General features: G+C 49.9%; 1 protein-coding gene across 4 annotated transcripts; it reads right to left on the bottom strand.

The window, feature by feature from the left end:
* Nucleotides 1-5,710: 5,710 nt before the first annotated feature.
* LOC140265443 (uncharacterized) lies at nt 5,711-22,058 on the bottom strand. 4 transcript variants are annotated; one of them, XM_072361367.1, is made up of 6 exons: nt 21,962-22,058; nt 9,037-9,119; nt 8,754-8,880; nt 8,052-8,162; nt 6,673-7,955; nt 5,711-6,587 (listed from the first exon to the last, which is right to left on the bottom strand). In XM_072361367.1, exons 2-6 carry the CDS (start codon nt 9,058-9,060, stop codon nt 6,495-6,497), a joined length of 1,638 nt encoding a protein of 545 aa, XP_072217468.1. In that variant the 5' UTR covers nt 9,061-9,119; nt 21,962-22,058; the 3' UTR covers nt 5,711-6,494. The 4 variants fall into 4 exon arrangements, with proteins under 4 accessions (XP_072217468.1, XP_072217464.1, XP_072217467.1 ...); XM_072361363.1 differs by having other exon boundaries at nt 5,711-7,955; XM_072361366.1 differs by having other exon boundaries at nt 5,711-7,826.
* Between the last annotated feature and the right edge of the window lie 2,351 nt (nt 22,059-24,409).

Raw genomic sequence — 24,409 nt, 5'->3', positions numbered from 1 at the left:
CCGAACCGACCTTCCTCGGAGAGACCGGGCCGGGACCGGAGATCGGGGGTGAGGGGGGAGGAGGAAGAGAAGGGGAAGGGGATGGGACTACCGGAACGGGAAACCGGAAGTCAATGGGAAGAGAGAGTTCCGGGATCCGGGATGGGAGGGGCTGGGAGAGGGGAGGAGCCGCCATGATGGAATCGGGGAGGGGGAATGGGGGGGTATGGGGGGGATGAGGGGGGAGTTGGGGGGGGGAGGGAGGATGGAGGGGGGATGGGGTTTAGGGGGGGAATGGGGGGGGTGTAGGGGACATGGGAATATACAGCCATCAGGTCAACCCATAGAGCCCTATGGGAACACACAGCCATCAGGTCAACCCATAGAGCCCTATGGGAATACACAGCCATCAGGTCAACCCATAGAGCCCTATGGGAATACACAGCCATCAGGTCAACCCATATTTCCCTATGGGAACACACAGCCATCAGGTCAACCCATAGGGCTTTATGGGAACACACAGCCATCAGGTCAACCCATAGAGCCCTATGGGAATATACAGCCATGAGGTCAACCCATATTGCCCTATGGGAACACACAGCCATCAGGTCAACCCATAGGGCTTTATGGGAACACACAGCCATCAGGTCAACCCATAGAGCCCTATGGGAATATACAGCCATGAGGTCAACCCATATTGCCCTATGGGAACACGCAGCCATCAGGTCAACCCATTGAGCCCTATGGGAGCACACAGCCATCAGGTCAACCCGTATTGCCCTATGGGAACACGCAGCCATCAGGTCAACCCATTGAGCCCTATGGGAGCACACAGCCATCAGGTCAACCCATAGAGCCCTATGGGAATACACAGCCATCAGGTCAACCTGATGCTGGGGCTGGGGGGGGAGGGTAAAGGGGTGGTAATGGGGGGGGTTGGGAGGGTGGGGGGGGAGTGGGGGGGGGCAAGGGGGGGGATGGAGGGGGAGGGTAAAGGGGTGGGAATGGGGGGGGTTGGAGGGGGATGGGGGGCAAGAGGGGGGAATGGGGGGGTGGGGGGGGGATGGGTGGAAGGGAAGGTGGGTTGGGAGGGTGGGGGGGGGATAGGAGGGAAATGAGGGGGGGGTGGGGGAGTAAGGGGGAGAGGATGGGGTTAAGGGGGGGGAAAGGGGGGAGAATGGGGGTTTGGGAGTGTTGGGGGGGAGATGGGGGGGATGGGGGGGAGCGGGGGGGGGAGGGAGGATGGGGGGTCTGGGGGGGGGTGAAGGGGGGTTGGGAGGGTGGGGGGGGGATGGGGGGAGTGGGGGTGGGGGGAGGGTGGGGGGGGGATGGGGGGGAGTGGGGCGGGGGGGGAGGGTGGGGGGGGGGGGGGGCGCAAGGGGGAGGGGATGGGGGGGAGGGTAGGAGGGGAGTGGGGGGGTAAGGAGGGGGGATGGGGTTTAGGGGGGGAAGGGGGGAAATGGGGAGGGTGGGGGGTGATGGGGTGGATGGGGGGAGAGTGGGGGGGACAAGGGGGGAGGGATGGGGGGTGGGGGATGGTACGGGGGGAGTAAGGGGGGTAAGGGGGGGGATGGGGGGTGGGGGTGGTAAGGGGGGGATGGGGGGGAGTGGGGGGAGTAAGGGGGGGTGATGGGGTTTAGGGGGGGGGAAAGGGGGGGAATGGGGGATAGGGGGCTAGGGGGGGCTGGGGGGGGGAGGGTAAAGGGGTGGGAATGGGGGGGGGTTGGGGGGAAAGGGGGGGGGATGGGGGGTTGGGAGGGTGGGGGGGGTAGGGGTGGGAGGGTAAAGGGGTGGGATGGGGGGAGGATGGGGGGGGGGAAGGGGGGAATGGGGGGGATTGGGGGGAGGATGGTGGGGGATGGTACGGGGGGAGTAAGGGGGGGGATGGGGGGTGGGGGTGGTAAGGGGGGGGATGGGGGTGAGTGGGGGGAGTAAGGGGTGGTGATGGGGGGGGAGTGAGGAGGGTAAGGGGGGAATGGGGAGGTGGGGGGGGAAAGGGGGGGGAGGGTAAAGGGGTGGGATGGGGGGAGGATGGGGGGGGAAGGGGGGGGATGGGGTTTAGGGGGGGGAAAGGGGGGTAATGGGGGGGGTGGTGGGGATGGAGGGGCTGGGGGGGGGGAAGGGGGGTTGGGATGGTGCGGGGGGGATGGGGGCGGGGGGGTGGGGGGGGTTGGGGGGGGTAAGGGGTGGGAATGGGGGGGGTTGGGGGGAGGGTGAGGGGGAATGGGGGAGGTGCTGCTCACTAGGAGGTGTCTGAAGGGAGGGACGTTGGGGTGACACTGGGGCTGTGTTGGGGTGATGGTGGGGTGATATTGGGGCTGTGTTGGGGTGATATTGGGGTGATATTGGGGCTGTGTTGGGGTGATATTGGGGTGATGTTGGGCTGTGTTGGGGTGACACTGGGGTGGTATTTGGGCTGTGTTGGGGTGATATTGTTTGGGGTGACACTGGGGTGATATTGGGGCTGTGTTTGTGGTGATATTGGGGCTGTGTTGGGGTGATATTGGGGCTGTGTTGGGGTGATATTGGGGCTGTGTTGGGGTGATGTCTGGGGTGATATTGGGGCTGTGTTGGGTGATATTGGGTGATATTGGGGCTGTGTTGGGGTGATTGGGTGATATTGGGGCTGTGTTGGGTTGATATTGGGGTGATATTGGGGCTGTGTTGGGGTGATATTAGGGTTGTATTGGGGTGATATTGGGGCTGTGTTGGGGTGAGGGTGGGGTGACACTGGGGCTGTGTTGGGGTGATGTTGAGGCTGTATTGGGGTGATGTTGGGGTGACATTGGGGCTGTGTTGGTGTGATATTGGGGCTGTGTTGGGGTGATGTTGGGATGATATTGGGGCTGTATTGGGGTGATATTGGGGCTGTGTTGGGGCAATATTGGGGCTGTGTTGGGGTCATATTGGGGCTGCATTGGGGTGATATTGGGCTGTGTTGGGGTGATATTGGGGCTGTGTTGGGGTGATGTTGGGGTGATATTGGTGTGATATTGGAGCTGTGTTGTGGTGATGTTGGGGCTGTGTTGGGGTGACACTGGGGTGATATTGGGGCTGCGGTGGGCTGATGGTGGGGCTGTATAGGGGTGATGTTGAGGCGATATTGGGGCTGTGTTGGGGTGACACTGGGGTGATGCTGTTGGGGTGATGCTGGGATGACATTGGATGACGTTGGGGTGACATGGGGGGTGACATTGGGGCTGTGTTGGGGTGACAATGGGGGTGATGTTCGGGGTGATGCTGTTGGGTTGATGTTGGGGTGATGTTGGGGTGTTGTTGGGGTGATACTGGAGCTGTGTTGGGGTGATATTGGGGCTGTGTTGGGGTGATATTGGGGTGATATTGGGCTGTATTGGGGTGACACTGGGGTGATATTGGGGCTGTGTTGGGTGATATTGGGGTGATATTGGGCTGTATTGGGGTGATGTTTGGGGTGATATTGGGCTGTATTGGGGTGATATTGGGATGATATTGGGGCTGCGTTGGGGTGACATTGGGGTGATATTAGGGCTGTGTTGGGGTGATATTGGGTCTGCGTTGGGTTGATGTTGGTGTGATATTGGGGCTGTGTTGGGGTGATATTGGGGTGATATTGGAGCTGTGTTGGGGTGATATTGGGGTGATATTGGGGCTGTGTTGGGGTGATATTGGGGTGATATTGGGGCTGTGTTGGGGTGATGTTGGTGTGATATTGGGGGTGATATTGGGGCTGTGTTGGGGTGATGTTGGGGCTGTGTTGGGGTGACACTGGGGTGATATTGGGGCTGCGTTGGGGTGATATTGGGGTTGTGTTGGGGCCGTGTTGGGGTGATGTTGGGGTGATATTGGGGCTGTGTTGGGGTTGACATTGGGGTGACACTGGGGCTGTGTTGGGGTGATGTTGGGTCTGCATTGGGGTGATGTTGGTGTGCATATTGGAGCTGTGTTGGGGTGATATTGGGGCTGTGTTGGGTTGATGTTGGGGTGATGGTGGGGTAAAGAGGAATGGGAAATAGAACAGTGGCAGCAATCTAAGGAGGAAAACCTACTTTACTCAATATGATATCGGAATACAAGATAACACAATACAATATATTTGAGGCTAATAAATCAAACAAAACAGGTCACCCAGAATAGAGAGGCCTACAGTGAACTCAAGGCAACACGGCTGGAACGCTTCCTACTCTTTGAGAGTCCAACGAGAGAGAGCTCCAGCCTGGGAGCGAGGTTATGTTACGTCCTCCTCCTTATCTCTTATCTCTTATCACTTATCTCTGGCCACAGAGTCCTCTGGGATACGTAGATTTCTACTGAGAGCTGAGTATTCGGGACGTTGTTATTGCACGGAACTGGAGTATGAACCTTTTAATGGTCCTCCTCCTTATCTCTTATCACTTATCTCTGGCCACAAGGTCCTCTGGGATATGTAGGATTTCTACTGAGAGCTGAGTATTTGGGACGTTGTTATTGCATGGAACTGGAGTATGAACCTTTTAATGGTCCTCCTCCTTATCTCTTATCTCTTATCACTTATCTCTGGCCACAAGGTCCTTGGGATACGTAGATTTCTACTGAGAGCTGAGTATTCGGGACGTTGTTATTGCATGGAACTGGAGTATGAACCTTTTAATGATCCGCACTGCACATGATGTGGAATATGGGCAGCAACATAACAACACCACGACAACAGGGCAGAGGTGGATCTATTGGACACAGTGGGAACGGTGGGATAAACTGGGAAATACAGGGCAGAGGATATGGGGTTATATGGGGGTTATATGGGGGGATATGGGGCAGAAATGTGGTTATATGGGGGGCCAAGGGGGTTATATGGGGGGATATGGGGCCTAAATGGGGCGGAAATGGGGTTATATGGGGGGGATATGGGGCCTAAATGGGGGGTATGGGGCTGGAATGGGGGTTATATGGGGGGATATGGAGCTTAAATGGGGGGGTATGGGGCTTGAATGGGGGTTATATGGGGGGATATGGAGCTTAAATGGGGGGATATGGGGCTGAAATGGGGGGATATGGGGCTGAAATGGGGTTATATGGGGGGATATGGGGCCTAAATGGGGGGATATGGGGGATATGGGGCCTAAATGGGGGGTATGGGGGTATATGGGGGTTATATGGGGGGATATGGGGCAGAAATGTGGTTATATGGGGGGCCAAGGGGGTTATATGGGGGGATATGGGGCCTAAATGGGGCAGAAATGAGGTTATATGGGGGGGGATATGGGGCCTAAATGGGGGGGATATGGGGGATATGGGGCCTAAATGGGGGGTATGGGGGTATATGGGGGTTATATGGGGGGTATGGGGCTGAAATGGGGGTTATATGGGGGGATATGGGGCCTAAATGGGGCAGAAATGAGGTTATATGGGGGGGGATATGGGGCCTAAATGGGGGGAATATGGGGGATATGGGGCCTAAATGGGGGGTATGGGGGTATATGGGGGTTATATGGGGGGTATGGGGCAGAAATGTGGTTATATGGGGGGCCAATGGCATACTGGGGTGCATTAAAGAGCGTGTCCAGGGTCGAGGGAGGTGATCCTACCCCTTTACTCTGCCCTGGTGAGGCATCATTTGGAGAACAGTGTCCAGTTCTGGGCTCCCCAGTACAAAAAAGACAGGGATCTATTGGAAAGGAGGGCTACAAAGATGGTGAAGGGCCTGGAGCATCTCCCCTATGAGGAGAGACTTAGGGAACTGGGTCTGTTTAGCCTTGAGAAAAGAAGGCTGAGAGGGGACTTGATCCAGGGTTATAAATACCTGAGGTGTGGGAGCCATAGTGAAGAGGCTGGTCTGTTTTCAGTAGTGCGTGGGGACAGGACTAGGGGAAATGGGCTGAAACTTCAGCATAGGAAGTTCCAAATGAAGGTGTGTAAGAACTTCTTTACGGTGAGGGTGACGGAGCACTGGAACAGGCTGCCCAGGGAGGTGGTGGAGTCTCCTTCTCTGGAGATATTCAAGACCCAACTGGACGCCGAGCTGTGCGACGTGGTGTAGGGAGCTGCTTTGGCAGGGGGGTTGGACTCGATGATCTCTAGAGGTCCCTTCCAACCCCTATAATTCTGTGTCTCTGCTGGTGGTTTTCCCATGAGAAATGAGGTGCCAGTCCTGACTGAAGCTTCCTGCAGGAGACGTGCTCCCAGGAGCCACCTGTCCTATGGACTGCAATGTGTAATGAAGACTGAGCTCTGCATGAAGGTCTTCTGGGAGTGTTGAGGAGCTCTCTGCTCGGCACAAAGCCCTTCTCACACTCAAAGGCTTCCTGCCATGTCAACTCAATGGTGCAGACATTCCGGTATCTCAGCAGTTGGGATTCTTTGAGGGAGAGAAAAGACAAGTTCCCAGGCATCTCCCTGCATGCAGGCCTGGATGAAATGTTCCACCAGACACAGAATCACAGAGTTATCACAGTTGGAAATGACCTAAAAGATGAGTCCAACCGTCACCGATACTTCTCAGCTAGATCATATCCCTCAACACATCTAAAGGTTTATTGAACGTCCCCATGGTCGGTAAGTTATGGTCTCACTGCTGTGTGGATGCGCTGGTGGTGCTTCAAATCAGAACTGCTTTCGAAGCTCTTCCCACACACAGGACACTTATAGGGGTCAGAATCACAGAATCAATCACAGAATTATAGGGGTTGGAAGGGACCTCTAGAGATCATCGAGTCCACTCGAGACCCATCCGGGTCACTCTCCTGTGTGCACGTGCTGGTGCGCCTTCAATTCGGAGCTGCTTTTGTAGCTCATCCCACACTCAGAACACAGAAATGGTTTCTCTCCTGTGTGGATGCGATGGTGGATGGTGAGGCTGGACCTGTTTTTGAAGCTCTTCCCACACTCAGAACACAGAAATGGTCGCTCTCCTGTGTGGACGCGACGGTGCTCGGTGAGTTTGCGGATGCTTTTGAAGCTCTTCTCACACTCAGGGCACTGAAATGGTCTCTCCTCAGTGTGGATACGACGGTGGCCCTTCAAATCAGAGCTGGTTTTGAAGCTATTCCCACACTCAGGACACTGAAATGGTCTCTCCTCAGTGTGGACACGACAGTGGCCCTTCAATTCAGAGCTGCTTTTGAAGCTCTTCCCACACTCAGTGCACTTATGTGGTCTCTCTCCTGTGTGGACACGATGGTGGATGGTGAGGCTGGAACTGCATTTGAAGCTCTTCCCACACTCAGTGCACTTATATGGTCTCTCTCCTGTGTGGACACGACGGTGATTGGTGAGGCGGAAACTGGCTTTGAAGCTCTTCCCACATTCAGTGCACTTATACGGCCCCCCTCCTGCGTGGACACGACGGTGGATGGTGAGGTTGGAACTGTCTTTGAAGCTCTTCCCACACTCATTGCACTTATACGGCCCCCCTCCTGTATGGACGCGATGGTGGATGGTGAGTTGGGAACTGCTTCTGAAGCTCTTGCCGCACTCGGTGCACTTAAATGGTCTCTCTCCCGTGTGGACGCGACGGTGGATGGTGAGGTTGGAAATGTCATTAAAGCTCTTCCCACACTCATTGCACTTATGCGGTCTCTCTCTCGTGTGGACACGATGGTGGATGGTGAGGCTGGAACTGCTTCTGAAGCTCTTTCCGCACTCGGTGCACTTAAATGGTCTCTCTTCTGTGTGAACGTAATGGTGCATGGCGAGGCTGGAACTGGTTTTGAAGCCCTTCCCACACTCAGTGCACGTATATGGTCGCTCCTCTGTGTGAACGTAATGGTGGATGGCGAGGCTGGAATTGGTTTTGAAGCTCTTCCCACACTCAGTGCACTTATACGGTCGCTCCTCTGTGTGGACACGTTGGTGCTGCAGAACCTCGTTTGTATTTTGGATCCCATCGGCTGCTGGATGACAGAGGAAACCCAGCAATAGCACAGGGTGCCCAAAATAAGACACAGGCAGAGAAGGTCGCTCCTCTGTGTGGACACGTTGGTGCTGCAGAACCTCATTTGTATTTTGGATCCCATCGGCTGCTGGACGACAGAGGAAATGCAGCAATAGCACACGGTGCCCAAAATAAGACACAGGCTCTTACAGCCCCAACATTCCCCTTCCCTTCACCGCCTCACCTGGGATGAGGTCTCCTGGCACGGCCTCATGGCTACGCACATCTGGGATCCAGGGCTCTTCCCCTGCTTCAAGCAGGGAGATCAACACGGGTTTGGGGGCTGCAAGTGGAGCTTCAGGGAGAGAGAAACAGGGGACAAGAGAGCATTAACCTCATGCTGCCACGGTGCCTGCTCAACAGCTCCACTCTGTGTCTCTTGCCATGGAGAAACCACCATTAGGGCCTGAATGACACCGCGCCTACAGCTTCCCTTGGAGCAAAGAATGCTTTGACATCTCTGAACATTATGAAGGGTTACTCTTTCTTTCAAATTAACTTTGCAACAGATTACTTATCTTCTTAGAAACTACCAGTGGTCAAGGCACCAAAATGTTGATGGCAATTGCATGGAAAATCCTCAGTTCCATAGCAGTAACCAGGGAGTCATCTGTGAGCTGGAGCTGGTGGCACCACGCAACACACAACACAAGGGCTGGTTTTCTCCCTCCTGGCTGATGCCTGCATGCCAGCACTGACTCTGCGGCTTTGATCAGAGCGCCGTGCATACTAATCCCTTCTGAACTCACGCTTCTCACTATCTCCTTTCTTGCTGGCACTGTGGTGTTAGTCAATATGTAGCTGCATGGCGTTTATTCAAGGCCTGGCTCTCATTCTGCACAGCCAAAGGTTCCCTAATAAGGAGGAAAGGATACCAAGCTCTCACCCAGCGAGGCCACGCACTGGTACGTCTCCAGCATCACATCCCGGTAGAGCGCTCGCTGCGCAGGGTCCAGCAGCGCCCACTCCTCCCTGCTGAAATACACGGCCACCTCCGCAAAGCTCACGGGCTCCTGCAAGCAAAGAGGCTCCTTGCTGGGAACAGCCAAGGCCCAGGCAAGCAGCTCACACAGGACACAACCTCCCATCCCAGCTGCTTCTCTGTCCCCAGCACACACATGCTGGCTGGGGGCACCTCGGCCTCTCCTGCCTGCTTCCCCAACCCCTACCTCAGCTGGATGTGCTGCGGCCATTTGCTGCTCTCCTGCAGGCTGCGATGATCACGGCTGGAAGGCAGAAGTTGAACTGGAGCCTGCAGGGAGAAGAGAAATGGCAGGGGAGCTGTGAGGGAATGCAGCAGTCCCAGTCCCAGCCCTTCTGCAGGGCACTGCCTGGCCTTGCAGAGGAAGACAATGAGCTGCAGCACTGGAAACAGTCTGTCTCAAAGAGATGAACCGTCACAAAGCTGTCTCAAACTGGGAGGCTGAAACAACTGGTCGCTGACACTTAGTTCAACAGCTGAGAATGAGCCGGGGATGTAAGACAAAGCACGGCAAGGATGCAGTCATCTTAACCCAAAACAGGGAGCAGCCCAAGTGCCCCTCCAGCTCTGCTGCACAGCAGCGGGCTGCACCACAGGACCTGCCCTCCAGCAGGGCTGTCTCTGCAGCTCACACCTGCACTGAGATGCCTTGCAGCTTGGCATCAAGACTCCTTCTCAATACAGAGCTTCTGTAAGACGCCCGTGGTTACTTTGGAGCTTTCATGTGTTCTCTAAGGTTCTGTCTTAGAGGGACTGTATTACATATGATTCCTTCTACACAACGCCTTGACCAAGCTTGGGACTAGGAGAGGATCCAGCCACATCCTACCTCCTCACCTCTGTGGTCTGAAGACATGAGAAAGGAAGGGGAACTACTCTGAGCCTCGTGACTCAATGGGAGGGCCTCCTGTAGGTGTGTGTGTAACCCTACCCTCCATGCAGTAAATAACCAAGTGTATCAGGCCACCTCCGATCCTGCTGTGTCACTGTTAAATCACTACAGCATATCCGTATTATATCAACAAATATCGTCCTGCTTCTCCCTTAGGAATGTTATGCTGTGTTTGGATCCACCTGTGACCAACGGGCAAAGTCTGAAGGGTAACAAGAAGGGAAAGAAGTCGATGACAAGAGACATGAAGCACATCCCAAATTCTTCTGTGAATGGCGGCTTATTGTCTGCCTTAGCTGCAGCTAAGGAAACTGAACAGTGATAGACGATAGACAAGAGGAAATACACACCTGAGAAAGGTACGACAGAGTAGAAGAGATACCGAAATACCAGCAGTTCCTTAGTGTTTGCTGCAAAGTAAGGTTAAGCAGCAGGCATCCTCTAACGCACAGCACAGACTAAGCGCTTGCACAATATACACTGAAGCCAAACCCTTGAAAACGTCCCAATTGGGAACATTCCTCTCAATATACAGCTACCAAACAATTTTCTGAGCCGAGCTTACGCACAAATCAAGTACTTAAATCTACTTAAAACCATCTACTGCGACATTTATAAACACAGTACTATCTGCTATGTCATCTGCCAAAAGCATCCCAAAACACAGCTCGCTGGATCCTGCACAGCAACACTGAAACAGCCACAAATGCCATTGGGCAGAACTAACAGAGTAGAATTCCCGTTACAAAAGGCAATTCCGTACTCTTAAGGGCAACTATTACACTCTTAGTTTCGATTACTGTGAGTAAAATGTAGGAAATCCATTTACCTGCGAATCAGAAATTAACTCAAGACCGGTGATACAATTCCTGTATGAACCAAAACGACCTGCAACAACTGGAAACTGCTGTGACTTGCGGAATCAAACTCTATAATCCAGAGATGGGTTATAAAGCAGGTATGTTTATTCCAGCGCTGGGTGCAAGGGGGATAGCGCCTCCAAACCTGCACACCAACTGGTAAAACCGTGATACAGATCTAGGTACACCTCATGCATAGTCATAGTATCATAGTATCATAGTATCATGTGAGTTGGAAGGGACCTTAGAGATCATCGAGTCCAACTCCCGGGTCAATGATGTCCCGTAATTCTGATCCATATTCTTTATCATGCAGACCCCCTCTTGTTATCGCCCATCTTGTCAGGGAGATGCAACTCCTCTTTTGATATTGACAACCCCTAATCCCCTCCTCGCCAGATGTCTCAGGGAGTTCTCACTCCTTATCTGCTCTCCCAGACCCACTGTCTCCATTCCTTGTTATTCTACCTAACTAAATCATTTTCTGTTAACTCCATTCCTTGTTATTCTACCTAACTAAATCATTTTCTGTTAACTCCATTCCTTGTTATTCTACCTAACTAAATCATTTTCTGTTAACTCCATTCCTTGTTATTCTACCTAACTAAATCATTTTCTGTTAACTCCATTCCTTGTTATTCTACCTAACTAAATCATTTTCTGTTAACTCCATTCCTTGTTATTCTACCTAACTAAATCATTTTCTGTAACCTACCTTTAACTATCCCCCTTCTATCCCCCCTTTATTCTGAATTCCAGCAGAGCATCTGTTTTCTGCTTCCCTGTTCAGCTGTAATACGTAGTTTATATCATCCATGGAACTGATAAAAAGTTAAGGCTCCTACCAGGTACGGAGATACAGCTGCATTCAACAGCTCCTCTCTAATAGTTTATGATGCTGACATATAAAACACCGAGATGCAATTCTGATTAAGCCATACTAAAAACAGCTCCTTCACGCAACACTCATATGATGGAAATTGTAGTTATTATACTTTCTAGATGAGAACCGTCTTTAACTTCTTGCACTTGTTGCACCTGCGGTTCAGCCACAACTTTAGTGTCCTGACCAGAAGTCACGAGCCGTCTGCTTTTCGGCTGCTCAGAGAGAACTTTCCTGGTCACTTTTGTAAGCTGTGGAAATACAAAAGGATTCCATAAGTGGTGGTGGGCAGTTCTGAGAATTCACAGCCTTACCCCAGTGTAGTAACGCAGTGATTCAGCCAAAAAAACTCTGACACATTCAGTAATGTGCTTGGGGAAAACCTGGTGGCAGAGGGCATGCATAAAGCTTCTAGTGGTTGGCAGCCTTTGGAACGCAGATGAGTAGCAAGCAGAACACTTACCTTGCACTTACCTTGCACTTACATCTCACCTTAGTTATTCAGACTGCTTTTCAGACCATGCCTCCTTTACACCTCTTGGTACATTCATTTAACATACTGGGCTTGGTACATTTATTTAACTTATTGCAGCATTCCAGTCACAAACCAGCCTTTGTCTTCTACGACTCTGACAATCGCTTCATCTTCACTAATTGTAGGAAGCCCTTACAACACTTCTGCTATATGAGCAAAGCTCAACAAGTTGTTCTTCATCATCCTAAAATGCTGCTTGATTTGGCAAGTGGAGAAGTGAATAGAGTTGGATGTCTGAGTGGCTCAGCTTTGAAATTTGAGGCTATTACTTAATACTGTCGTTTTAGGAAATACTCGGTCGTTAAGAAAAGGAAAAGCTCATTGAAATTGTGAAGCCTCAGAAGTAAACACAAGGAGGTAAATCGGGGTAATTTTAAGATTAAAATAAAATAAAAATAAATTAAAAAAAAAAAAATTTAAAAAAATATATAAAAAATAAAATAAAATAAAATAAAATAAAATAAAATAAAATAAAATAAAATAAAATAAAATAAAATAAAATTAAATTAAAATAAGAACAAACAAGTTCCGATACGCCTTTTCATTTATATATTCTCCTAGAAATAAACATTTGGCAACACGCTGAAGACAACAGTACAGTTACACTCCTTAGTTGCATGAACTCCTTTTATGGTACCTGGACTCCTGAAGACACAAACATATTCCAGCCAATATTTGGCTTTATACCCTTCCAGTGAATCCACGCGACGTTGTATTTTCTAACGGACCAAAGCAGAAGTTCCTCATGCAACTGGTTTTGTAAGAAGTCAACGCACCAAAAACATGTTTTTTGAGAGCAAAATCCGCGCTACATCACTCAAACACCCAAACTTTGGTTTGTTCCATTTGAACATCCCACCAGCTCCTCTTCAATGAGAAGCTATTCACGTAAGGCAGAAATTAAATACACAAGAAAAGCAAAAGAAAAAGAAATCAAGAACTGCCCTGCCCCACACATTCACAAAGTCTAAATTGGAGGGAGTCTGGAATTCATTTGGGATGTTGTATTTTATTAGAGAACTGGAAGTTATCCACCGGATGAAAGCAATTTTTTGAAAGCAAGCATTAAATAGCACAATTCTGTGCTGTTCAAACCCACGCGTGGGAAGCTGTGTGCACATTAACAAAAAGAAGGTGTCTAGGCTTCTCGCTAAAAGCTCCTGTTAATGCTCTTTAAATAAATTGGTTTTAGCCTCTAAAATTCCAGATATATATATATTTTTTTCTAAACAGATTACTAGACTTTTGCATTTTGTGTTCATTCCACACAACCTACATCGCTGTGTTGGTTTAAGTCCTGAAACGTGTTCAGGACCAAAGCTAAAGTGAAGTTAAACTACTTACAGGAGAAGCATCACTTGACTTTGAGACTGTGATAACAAGAGGAAGTCAGTGTTTTTGCCAGTGATTAACGTCTTGCCAAACATAGCGTTTAACCCAAAAGTGATTTTCATATTACTTTGTCTTTTGAAAGACGTCACCATCATCCATTACAAGCTGAGCTGAAATCAGAAGTAACTTCTGCTTTTGGATGTTTGTTCGAAGTTGGAGCACCCACCTTCTCAGAGTATCAAAACTGCGATCAAAACTACAGGTAATTCAGGTTTCGACTCGCTGTTAAAGGATAGACTGTTCCAGTGCTGGAGCTCAGATTTAAGCACAATAATCCTTCCTTGCAAGTCAAAATAACAGAGAACAGACCCTCCTAAAAATTCCATTGATACCCTGAACCCAAACAATTAAAACCCAGCGTTAGTTAATACGATACAGTAATAACAAAAATACTCAATAAACTAAATTGCAACAGGCTCATAAAAATAGGATTCCCCCAGCCCAAGCCTTTTAGACAGGTACTGAAATAACTGGACAGTATGCTTTAAACAGGAGCAGTAATACAGACTTAAGATCCTGGATTAACTCCAACAGAGGCAGTGATATTTTGCTGGAATTGTTTGCCTTGCTGCTTCAAACGGCAGCACGTTGATCATTCTCTGTTCCCCATCAGACAACAACACTGAATGGGAATGAAACTCAGAGATAAGTCTGACGTCCAGGTAGCAACTTCCTAAGCTTTGATACTCGGTGCTTGAAGTAGCTGCGCCCTGATGCACGACCCAGCTTTGCTGTTCTTCTAATTCCTAGAACACAAGTCAGAAACCAGCTGGATATCTCAGATCGTTTTAGCATCAACCTCCAGCGTCAGGAAAAAGCAAAGCCACTTTTGGGCACCGTCCTGTTGATTCATCAGTTCCTTATTTGAACAACAGTCAGAGCAAGCCTCTGTTGTGGGGCAACCCGCGACAGCATCGCTACCTATAAAACGACGCTTACGCATACCAGCATGTCAAGGCACTGGTGGATACTGGCGCACAGTGCACTCTAATGCCCTCCAGTCATGAAGGGACAGAACCAATCCATATTTCTGGAGTGACTGGGGGCTCTCAAGAGTTGACTGTGTTAGAGGCCGAAATAAGCCTCACTGGTAAAGACTGGCAGAAACATCCTATTGTGACTGGTCCAGGGGCTCCATGTATACTGGGTATTGATTACCTCAAAAGGGGGCATTTCAAGGACCCTAAGGGCTATCGATGGGCCTTTGGAATAGCATTGGATGTGTTATAGCGCTGTTTGTTCTGAATGAGTGGCGTTTACCGTACTGCGGCAAAGATAGAGTTTTTCTTATATTAACAGGCATATTAGGGCTAGGGGGTCAGATATTTCTCACAAAAGCATTACAGATAGAGAAAGCTGGACCTGTGGCCATAATGAGAACGACGGACGTGGTGTTTGCTTTCATTTTACAGATTCTTTTTCTCCATCATCTACCAACTTGGTGGAATGTCGTGGTTTTGTGCTGTCAGTATTCTACATCACGATATCATGTGCGGTACGAATCATTAACTGAGGGTACAAATAGTGGTAAACTGTTTTGGTGGTATAAGAAAGTGTTTCACTTTGCTAAGTTTCTGACAAGTGAGCCGTATCGAACGGTTCAACATGTTTTCCCTGACACAGCTCCTATTTTAGGTAACATCGCATTTCTTGAGGCTCTTCGCTGACAACCCACGATAATAAAGTACTTGAAAATAGACGCAGGAGCTTCGATCTGCAGAGAAATATCTTCCGTGGAATAACAGAAGTCTGCGGTTTTGGCACGTGAGCCTGTAACATCATTACCAGGACAGATGGAATCTGTTTCACAAACGTCCTCAATGAAGTATTAATACTTCTCCACTGTCACTTATTTCCAGAGTCTAGCAGGAAAGAACCAGTATTAAACTGCGGGAGAATTAGTTTAAGCAAAGAGAAAACACCTTGGGTAAGAGAATCTGAAACACATTAAATATACAGGGATTCGGAATTTAAACTGACTTGCAAAAAGCCCATCACAGCTTGACAAGGAAGAAGTTTCACGTGACTGAATCTGAAGGTCTGATCTCTTCAGTCTTTACACTGCTATCAGTTTATGTGCAGCTTTAAGAGCGTAAGCAATAAGGACTTCCACAAAGCCCCCTGAGAAGCAGAGCATTTCCGAGGCCAACATCATAAGCTACCGTGGATATATGCAGACATCCATGTATCCGTCTCCACATCCATCCATCCAAGGAATAGCACCTGTACGTATGTATCCTGAATTTGAGATGTCTATAATATCAAGGCAACCCCGAACAAACCTTCCCTGTAGGATATTGGGGACACCAGCTCCTTCCACACCAACAGCCTTATGCGGACAACAGAGCAATCCATTCAGCTTATGAACGAATGATTCCTATTGTATCACATCATTCAGCTGCCCATTAAGGAGCTGGACTGACGGGATCCAGAACACGCGCAGCCCAGCAAATGAGCGTTGGCAAATGAGTGTTAGAAAAGATGAAGGCTCAAAGAAATCAGGGCGTCAAAACAGCATTTCCCCAGTTCTCTGCAATGTTCTAGGCTAAATAGCTGGCCGCGTACCGGTAACTCCATCAGACTTTCAATGTTGGAGCTAATTGCTGTTCCTGAAACACGCAGCCAGACACAAAATACCTTTGGCAGCACACGCCGTCATGGCCATCCTAGTCACAACATTATGCCACATTACAGTCACACCTCACTTAGGCACCTCTGTTCGCTGCAGCTATTACTCTGTGGCACCTGCTTCCTAATGGGGGTGTGGGAATCAAATGTTGTTTCTGCATTTAGAATAAGATAAGGATATTTTATTTCAAGATCTCATTATATAAGTGAAGCAATTTGTAGTTATTAGATAGAAGTCATAGGTACAAAACTGCAGCTCCTGTCCAGCTGTCTGAAATAGAACTACTGATTTTTGGTGCTGGACAAATAAGACCTGAGTAATAAAGGATCCAAAGAGGAGAAGTTAAAATAATTAACAATATACCCTGTATAAACCAGCAACAATGTATGTTTTAATGTTTGGTTGTACGCATTGCAAAAGTATGCAAGTCGTGACATACCTAAGGATGTGCCTGAAGAGATATCGGGAAGGACTGGAATCAACCCCACTCCCCGGACTCTTTGTTTAACAAAGGTCTCTGAGACAGAATGGAAGAAGCATTGAAGGGAATCAACATATCAACACGATAAGAGCACCGAGACATCTTGGAAACAAAACCAGCAGGATGGTGACCGACTGGCACAAGATAGCACACGAATTAACAAGTGCCAGAATGTAATTAACAAATGCAAACCTCGGGTAAAATTGTAACCTGGAATACCCAACCAAAGGGGAAAGGGGAGGGGGAAACATATGGGAGACAAGGTATAAAAGCTGTAACATCGTGTCCTTAGTTGCGCTTCTGCTATCAGGGCGCCCGCCATTGCAATCGCGAATAAAAACTGCTTTTATCAGAGATACCGTCCTGACCAAAAATTATTGAGGATATTTCGAACAGGTTTTAGCCTCTAAAATTCCAGATATATATATATTTTTTTCTAAACAGATTACTAGACTTTTGCATTTTGTGTTCATTCCACACAACCTACATCGCTATTTCCTCTAACTGTGGGCACGCGCCTTAGTCTACATCCACCAGCCAAACCCTACAGAAACTCTGCTACGTTTCAGTCAGTAATAACGTCATACGCTTTGTATGTTGACCCCCAAATCAATGGACTTCTTTACATGTCTCTGCATCACCTGTATACATCCTATAATGGGAATATCCTATATTCCCATTCCCTTCTAGGTTCAGCGTGTTCTGGGGATGCAGCATTTGCATCAGTACTTCTTAAGTCCACAGACTGGGGCAGGAAAAAAAACTTAGATCATCATAGAATCATAGAATTACTCAGGTTGGAAAAGGACCTTGAAGATCATCAAGTCCAACCGCAGCCCAACCAGTGGCCTATCTCTAAAAAACAACAACAACCCTCTGCTAAATCATATCCCTGAGTACCACATCCAAACGGCTCTTAAACACATCAGGGATGGCGATTCAACCACCTCCTTGGGGAGCCCATTCCAGTCCCTAACCACGTGTATCCCATTCCAGTCCCTAACCATGTGTATCCCATTCCAGTCCCTAACCATGTGTATCCCATTCCAGTCCCTAACCACGTGTATCCCATTCCATTCTATAACCACGTGGATCCCATTCCAGTCCCTAACCACGTGTATCCCATTCCAGTCCCTATGTGTATCCCATTCCAGTCCCTAACCATGTGTATCCCATTCCAGTCCCTAACCATGTGTATCCCATTCCAGTCCCTAACCACGTGTATCCCATTCCAGTCCCTCACCACGTGTATCCCATTCCAGTCCCTAACCATGTGTATCCCATTCCAGTCCCTAACCACGTGTATCCCATTCCATTCTATAACCATGTGTATCCCATTCCAGTCCCTAACCACGTGTATCCCATTCCAGTCCCTAACCATGTGTATCCCATTCCAGTCCCTAACCACGTGTATCCCATTCCAGTCCCTAACCATGTGTATCCCATTCCAGTCCCTAACCATGTGTATCCCATTCCAGTCCCTAACCATGTGTATCCCATTCCAGTCCCTAACCATGTGTATCCCATTCCAGTCCCTAACCACGTGTATCCCATTCCAGTCCCTAACCACGTGTATCCCATTCCAGTCCCTAACCATGTGTATCCCATTCCATTCTATAACCATGTGTATCCCATTCCAGTCCCTAACCACGTGTATCCCATTCCAGTCCAAGAAAAACGAACAAATAATCAACTTCCCGTCTCCCGTTTTTTACAAACTCCTTCAAAAATGACTAATTTCTATTGTCAGACAGAACCTCAGAACTACGCGCTGTTACAACAGAAATAGGTCTTCAATTATCCAGTTTGTACAGCATCAAATTGCTTTTATCCACCAGCTAAAATACGGCTATTGCTGGTTTCATACTCACATAAAGAGCTTCAGAAGCTCCGTATTTTCAGCATCTACTGTTATGACTTACTGGCTTGCCTCAATGTTAGCACACAAAAGCTGAACGCTTTGGAGAAGTTGGCCTTCACACTTACAACGAGCTTCTCCAAAGGAGCACGTTACGTGTGCTCGCATTTTCCTTCTCAAGAACATCAGATACAGCAAGTAGTATTTTAAACCTGAAGTGTTCCATCACCTTCCCCTCACTCGTTTGATGACTGGGTGTTACCTTGTGAGAAGCCATTCAGCTCTCGTCTTAACCGCTCCAGAGCTGCTGGAAGCACAGAGGCAGCGGCCCGGTTCAGAGCCCGGCCTGGTTTCTTCTACTCTGGTTCAGAAAGAGATGACAAAACACGCTTCCCCTGCATTTCCCTGCCTGAAATCGAAGCTCATCTGTTATAACCTGACAAACAAACTGAAGTGACTGTCGCCGGCTTCTTTCTCGTCCTCTTAAGGACACAATCCTTAAGGAGCCCAGGCTGTGACAGCAGTTAGCATTAGAAAATGAACGCAGGCAGCGCTCTGTAATGACTGGAAATACTTATGGCAAATACTACTGCCCCAAGCCTAAGAAAATTAAGTGTCATGTACAGTCACATTCTCATACAGCTTTGCACCAATGCGGTTAAAGAATCCTCCCTTCTCGCAGCTCTATTATTATATGGAAAAACGCATAAACATGAATGAGAACATGGAAAGAGAAGTAGAGGAACTTTCTCACACTCAGACTGATCCAAATTAAGGGGGGTTTGGACTCGATGATCCCTATAGAGGTCCCTTCCAACCCCTACAACTCTGTGACCCCGAGGTGCTGCTGGAAGAGCATCGCTGCAGATTCAGACGTGGCCAACAAAACCAGCCCAGAGCCAGGCACGAGGCTGGAAAACAGCACTGCTACAGTTTGACCCCAACTGGGACTCAAGTTTAAGACTGGAATGGGATACACACGGTTAGGGACTGGAATGGGATACACATGGTTAGGGACTGGAATGGGATACACATGGTTAGGGACTGGAATGGGATACACGTGGTTAGGGACTGGAATGGGATACACATAGGGAGTGGAATGGGATACACGTGGTTAGGGACTGGAATGGGATACACACGGTTAAGGACTGGAATGGGATAGACATGGTTAGGGACTGGAATGGGATACACATGGTTAGGGACTGGAATGGGATACACATGGTTAGGGACTGGAATGGGATACACATGGTTAGGGACTGGAATGGGATACACATGGTTAGGGAATGGAATGGGATACACATGGTTAGGGACTGGAATGGGATACACATGGTTAGGGACTGGAATGGGATACACATGGTTAGGGACTGGAATGGGATACACATGGTTAGGGACTGGAATGGGATACACATAGGGAGTGGAATGGGATACACATGGTTAGGGACTGGAATGGGATACACACGGTTAGGGACTGGAATGGGATACACATGGTTAGGGACTGGAATGGGATACACATGGTTAGGGACTGGAATGGGATACACATGTTAGGGACTGGAATGGGATACACACGGTTAAGGACTGGAATGGGATACACATGGTTAGGGACTGGAATGGGATACACGTGGTTAGGGACTGGAATGGGATACACGTGGTTAGGGACTGGAATGGGATACACGTGGTTAGGGACTGGAATGGGATACACGTGGTTAGGGACTGGAATGGGATACACGTGGTTAGGGACTGGAATGGGATACACGTGGTTAGGGACTGGAATGGGATACAAATGGTTAGGGACTGGAATGGGATACACATGGTTAGGGACTGGAATGGGATACACACGGTTAGGGACTGGAATGGGATACACATGGTTAGGGACTGGAATGGGATACACATGGTTAGGGACTGGAATGGGATACACATGGTTAGGGACTGGAATGGGATACACTTGGTTAGGGACTGGAATGGGCTCCCCAAGGAGGTGGTTGAATCGCCATCCCTGATGTGTTTAGGAGCCGTTTGGATGTGGTGCTCAGGGATATGATTTAGCAGAGGGTTGTTGTTGTGCTGTTGTTTCGTGGTTGTTGTTTAAGAGATCGGCTACTGGTTGGGCTGCGGTTGGACTTGATGATCTTCAAGGTCTTTTCCAACCTGAGTCATTCTATGATTCTATGATTCATGAACATCTCCACCTCAATTCCACTACCTGCACAACATAATTACACTTATCTGCCACGGAGAAATCTGGCCCCGTCCCGCCGCCATCCAGGCCCCGATCCGGCTGCTGCCGCCGCCTCCCCCTCCTTCTCTTCCTCCTCCTCCTCCTGCTCCCCAGGCAGCCGCCTCTGGTAGGAAGATGGCGGCTCCCGGCGAGGCTCGGCCCGAGAGCGGCCCGAGTGGGGCCCGAGTGGGGACCGACAGGGACCGAGAGGGACCGAGAGGGGACCGAGAGGGGACCGAGAGCGGCCCGGGAGGGGACCGAGAGCGGCCCGAGAGCGGCCCCATAGCGGCCCGAGAGGGGATCGAGAGCGACCCGAGAGCGGACCGAGAGGGGACCGAGTGGGGACCAAGAGGGGACCGAGAGGGGACCGAGAGAGGCCCGAGAGCGGCCCGAGAGGGACCGAGAGCGGCCCGAGAGGGGACCGAGAGCGGACCGAGAGGGGACCGAGAGCGGACCGAGAGCGGCCCGAGAGGGGACCGAGAGCGGCCCCATAGCGGCCCGAGAGGGGACCGAGAGCGGCCCGAGAGCGGCCCCATAGCGGCCCGAGAGCGGACCCGAGAGGGACCCGAGAGAGGCCCCATAGCGGCCCCATAGCGGCCCGAGAGCGGACCGAGAGCGGCCCGAGAGGGGACCGAGAGCGGCCCGAGAGGGGACCAAGAGCGGCCCGAGAGGGACCGAGAGCGGCCCGAGAGGGGACCGAGAGGGGACCGAGAGCGGACCGAGAGGGGACCGAGAGAGGCCCGAGAGGGACCGAGAGCGACCCGAGAGCGGCCCCATAGCGGCCCCATAGCGGCCCGAGAGGGGACCGAGAGCGGCCCGAGAGGGGACCGAGAGCGGCCCGAGAGGGGACCGAGAGGGACCGAGAGCGGACCGAGAGGGGACCGAGAGCGGACCGAGAGGGGACCGAGAGGGACCGAGAGCGGACCGAGAGGGGACCGAGAGCGGCCCGAGAGGGGACCGAGAGCGGCCCGAGAGGGGACCGAGAGGGGACCAAGAGCGGCCCGAGAGGGACCGAGAGCGGCCCGAGAGGGGACCGAGAGCGGACCGAGAGGGGACCGAGAGGGACCGAGAGCGGACCGAGAGGGGACCGAGAGCGGCCCGAGAGGGGACCGAGAAGGGACCGAGAGCGGCCCGAGAGCGGCCCCATAGCGGCCCGAGAGCGGCCCGAGAGGGGACCGAGAGCGGACCGAGAGCGGCCCCAGAGCGGACCGAGAGCGGCCCCAGAGCGGCCCGAGAGCGGACCGAGAGGGGACCGAGAGCGGCCCCATAGCGGCCCGAGAGCGGACCGAGTGGGGACCGAGCGCGGCCCGAGAGCGGCCTGCGGCTCCGCCATCAACCCCCCGCCGCTGAGGGCCCCCCGCTCTCACCTGTCGCAGCCGCCGCGCTCGGTCCGGGCCTCGCCGGGAACAAAGGGGAGCAGCCGCGGGGGGATCTTCCGCCGGGGCCTCCGGATGCCGGGAGGAAGAGAGTGGAGCGGGGGGAGGGGGAGCGGGGCAGGAGGCGGCGGATCCCTTTGTCTTTTATACCTTTATACCTCGATCCCTTTCTCTATATCAGCCCTTTCTCTTGAAGTCGGATCCCTTTCTATATCTTTCATACCTTTATACCTCTATCCCTTTCTCTATATCAGCCCTTTTCTTTCTCTCCAAACTCGGATCCCTTTCTCTCTATCTTTTATACCTTTATACCTCTATCCCTTTCTCTATATCAGTCCTTTCTCTCCAAACTCGGATCCCTTTCTCTATATCTTTTATACCTTTATACCTCTATCCCTTTCTCTATATCAGCCCTCTCTCTCCAAACTCGGATCCCTTTCTCTCTATCTTTTATACCTTTATACCTCTATATCTTTCTCTATATCAGCCCTTTTCTTCCTCTCCAAACTCGGATCCCTTTCTATATCTTCTATACCTTTATACCTCTATCCCTTTCTCTATATCAGCCCTTTCTCTCCAAACTTGGATCCCTTTCTCTATATCTTTTATACCTTTATGCCTCTATCCCTTTCTCTATATCAGTCCTTTTCTTTCTCTCCAAACTCGGATCCCTTTCTCTATATCTTTTATACCTTTATACCTCTATCCCTTTCTCTATATCAGTCCTTTACTTTCTCTCTCCAAAGTCGGATCCCTTTCTTTATATCTTTTATACCTTTATACCTCTATCCCTTTCTCTATATCAGCCCTTTTCTTCCTCTCCAAAGTCGGATCCCTTTCTATATCTTTTATACCTTTATACCTCTATACCTTTCCCTATATCAGTCCTTTCTCTCAAAGTCAGATCCCTTTCTCTGTATCTTTTATACCTTTATGCCTCTATCCTTTTCTCTATATCAGTCCTTTTCTTCCTCTCCAAAGTCGGATCCCTTTCTCTCTATCTTTTATACCTTTATACCTCTATCCCTTTCTCTATATCAGTCCTTTCTCTCAAACTTGGATCCCTTTCTCTCTATCTTTTATACCTTTATGCCTCTATCCCTTTCCCTATATCAGTCCTTTTCTTTCTCTCCAAACTCGGATCCCTTTCTCTATATCTTTTATACCTTTATACCTCGATCCCTTTCTCTATATCAGTCCTTCCTCTCCAAACTCGGATCCCTTTCTATATCTTTTATACCTTTATACCTCTGTCCCTTTCTCTATATCAGCCCTTTCTCTCAAACTCGGATCCCTTTCTCTCTATCTTTTATACCTTTATACCTCTATCCCTTTCTCTATATCAGCCCTTTTCTTTCTCTCTCCAAACTCGGATCCCTTTCTCTCTATCTTTTATACCTTTATACCTCTATCCCTTTCTCTATATCAGTCCTTTTCTTTCTCTCAGGCCTCAACTGAAGGGATGTCTTTCTTTTACCGCTAACGACACGAGACACGTGCATTGACAAAGGCTGCACTGACGTGTGGAAATCAAGCTCTTATAATGCAGAGATGGGTTATAAAGCAGGTGTGTTTATTGCACAGCGCCGGGTGCAAGGGGGAGATAGCGCCTCCAAACCTGCACCCCGACTTGTAACATGGTGGCACATTTAATGCATAGTCAATGACTTCTCGGGCTTCTGATACGTATTCAATAGTTCTTTAGCATGCAGACCCCCTCTTGTTATTGCCCATTTATTAGGGAGATGCAGCTCCTCTTCTGGTATTTACATCTAATCTCCTCCTTGCCTGATGTCTTCCTGAGGTCTCACCCCTTATCTACATCCTTCTCTCCCAGACCCCTTGTTTCCATTACTTGTTATTCTAACTAACCACATCATTCCTCTACAAACTACCTTTAACTCTCCCCCTTCAGCCCCCATTTGTTCCGAATTCCTGCTTCACTCTTCATTCCCCCCTTTTCTTTAACCTAGCGGGATTTCTCTCCTGCTCCATCGTTCCTTCCCAGCGTGTGGCATCGAGATTCCCTTATCATTTCTATGCTCCTGTTGATTGTCACCCACCAAAACAGCGACTCAAATCCCGCAGCATTTTGATTTCTTGCCTTAAATTTATCAGGGACACCTCTAGGTGACTGAATCTATAGACATTTCTTTTCCAAATGCCAGGGGTGAATGGTAGAACTCATTGAACAAGTGCCTCCCCAGTCAGATGCTTAAGTTGGATCGTAACATCTTTCCCCCACGGCACCACCAGAGATCTGCCCTGGGAGATTCCCAATCTTGTATCATTTCCTGCTATTAATGTCAGTCCTCTAACATTCAAGACCTCACTGCATAAGGAAAAGTTTCCCATAGGCCTGGTAGCCTTCACACCCTGGTGTGAGAGGCAAGCTGTGTGGTTACCTACTGCTGTAGAGAGTGCAGGAGGGATCTTGAC

Source organism: Excalfactoria chinensis, unplaced genomic scaffold (genome assembly GCF_039878825.1).
Source record: "Excalfactoria chinensis isolate bCotChi1 unplaced genomic scaffold, bCotChi1.hap2 Scaffold_85, whole genome shotgun sequence".
Lineage (NCBI taxonomy): Eukaryota > Metazoa > Chordata > Aves > Galliformes > Phasianidae > Excalfactoria > Excalfactoria chinensis.
Note: the sequence above shows the minus strand (reverse complement) of the source record. Positions and strands in the feature narration are given on the sequence as shown.

What these genes read in the sequence shown, in the direction of transcription:
- LOC140265443 (XM_072361367.1), bottom strand. Translation starts at nt 9,060, where the DNA reads ATGGCCGCAGCACATCCAGCTGAG. An exon ending in GCCAGGAGACCTCATCCCAG is followed by an intron (nt 7,956 to 8,051) that starts GTGAGGCGGTGA and finishes TCTGTCGTCCAG; the next exon opens with CAGCCGATGGGATCCAAAAT. An exon ending in AGCACGTGCACACAGGAGAG is followed by an intron (nt 6,588 to 6,672) that starts TGACCCGGATGG and finishes TTCTGTGATTCT; the next exon opens with GACCCCTATAAGTGTCCTGT.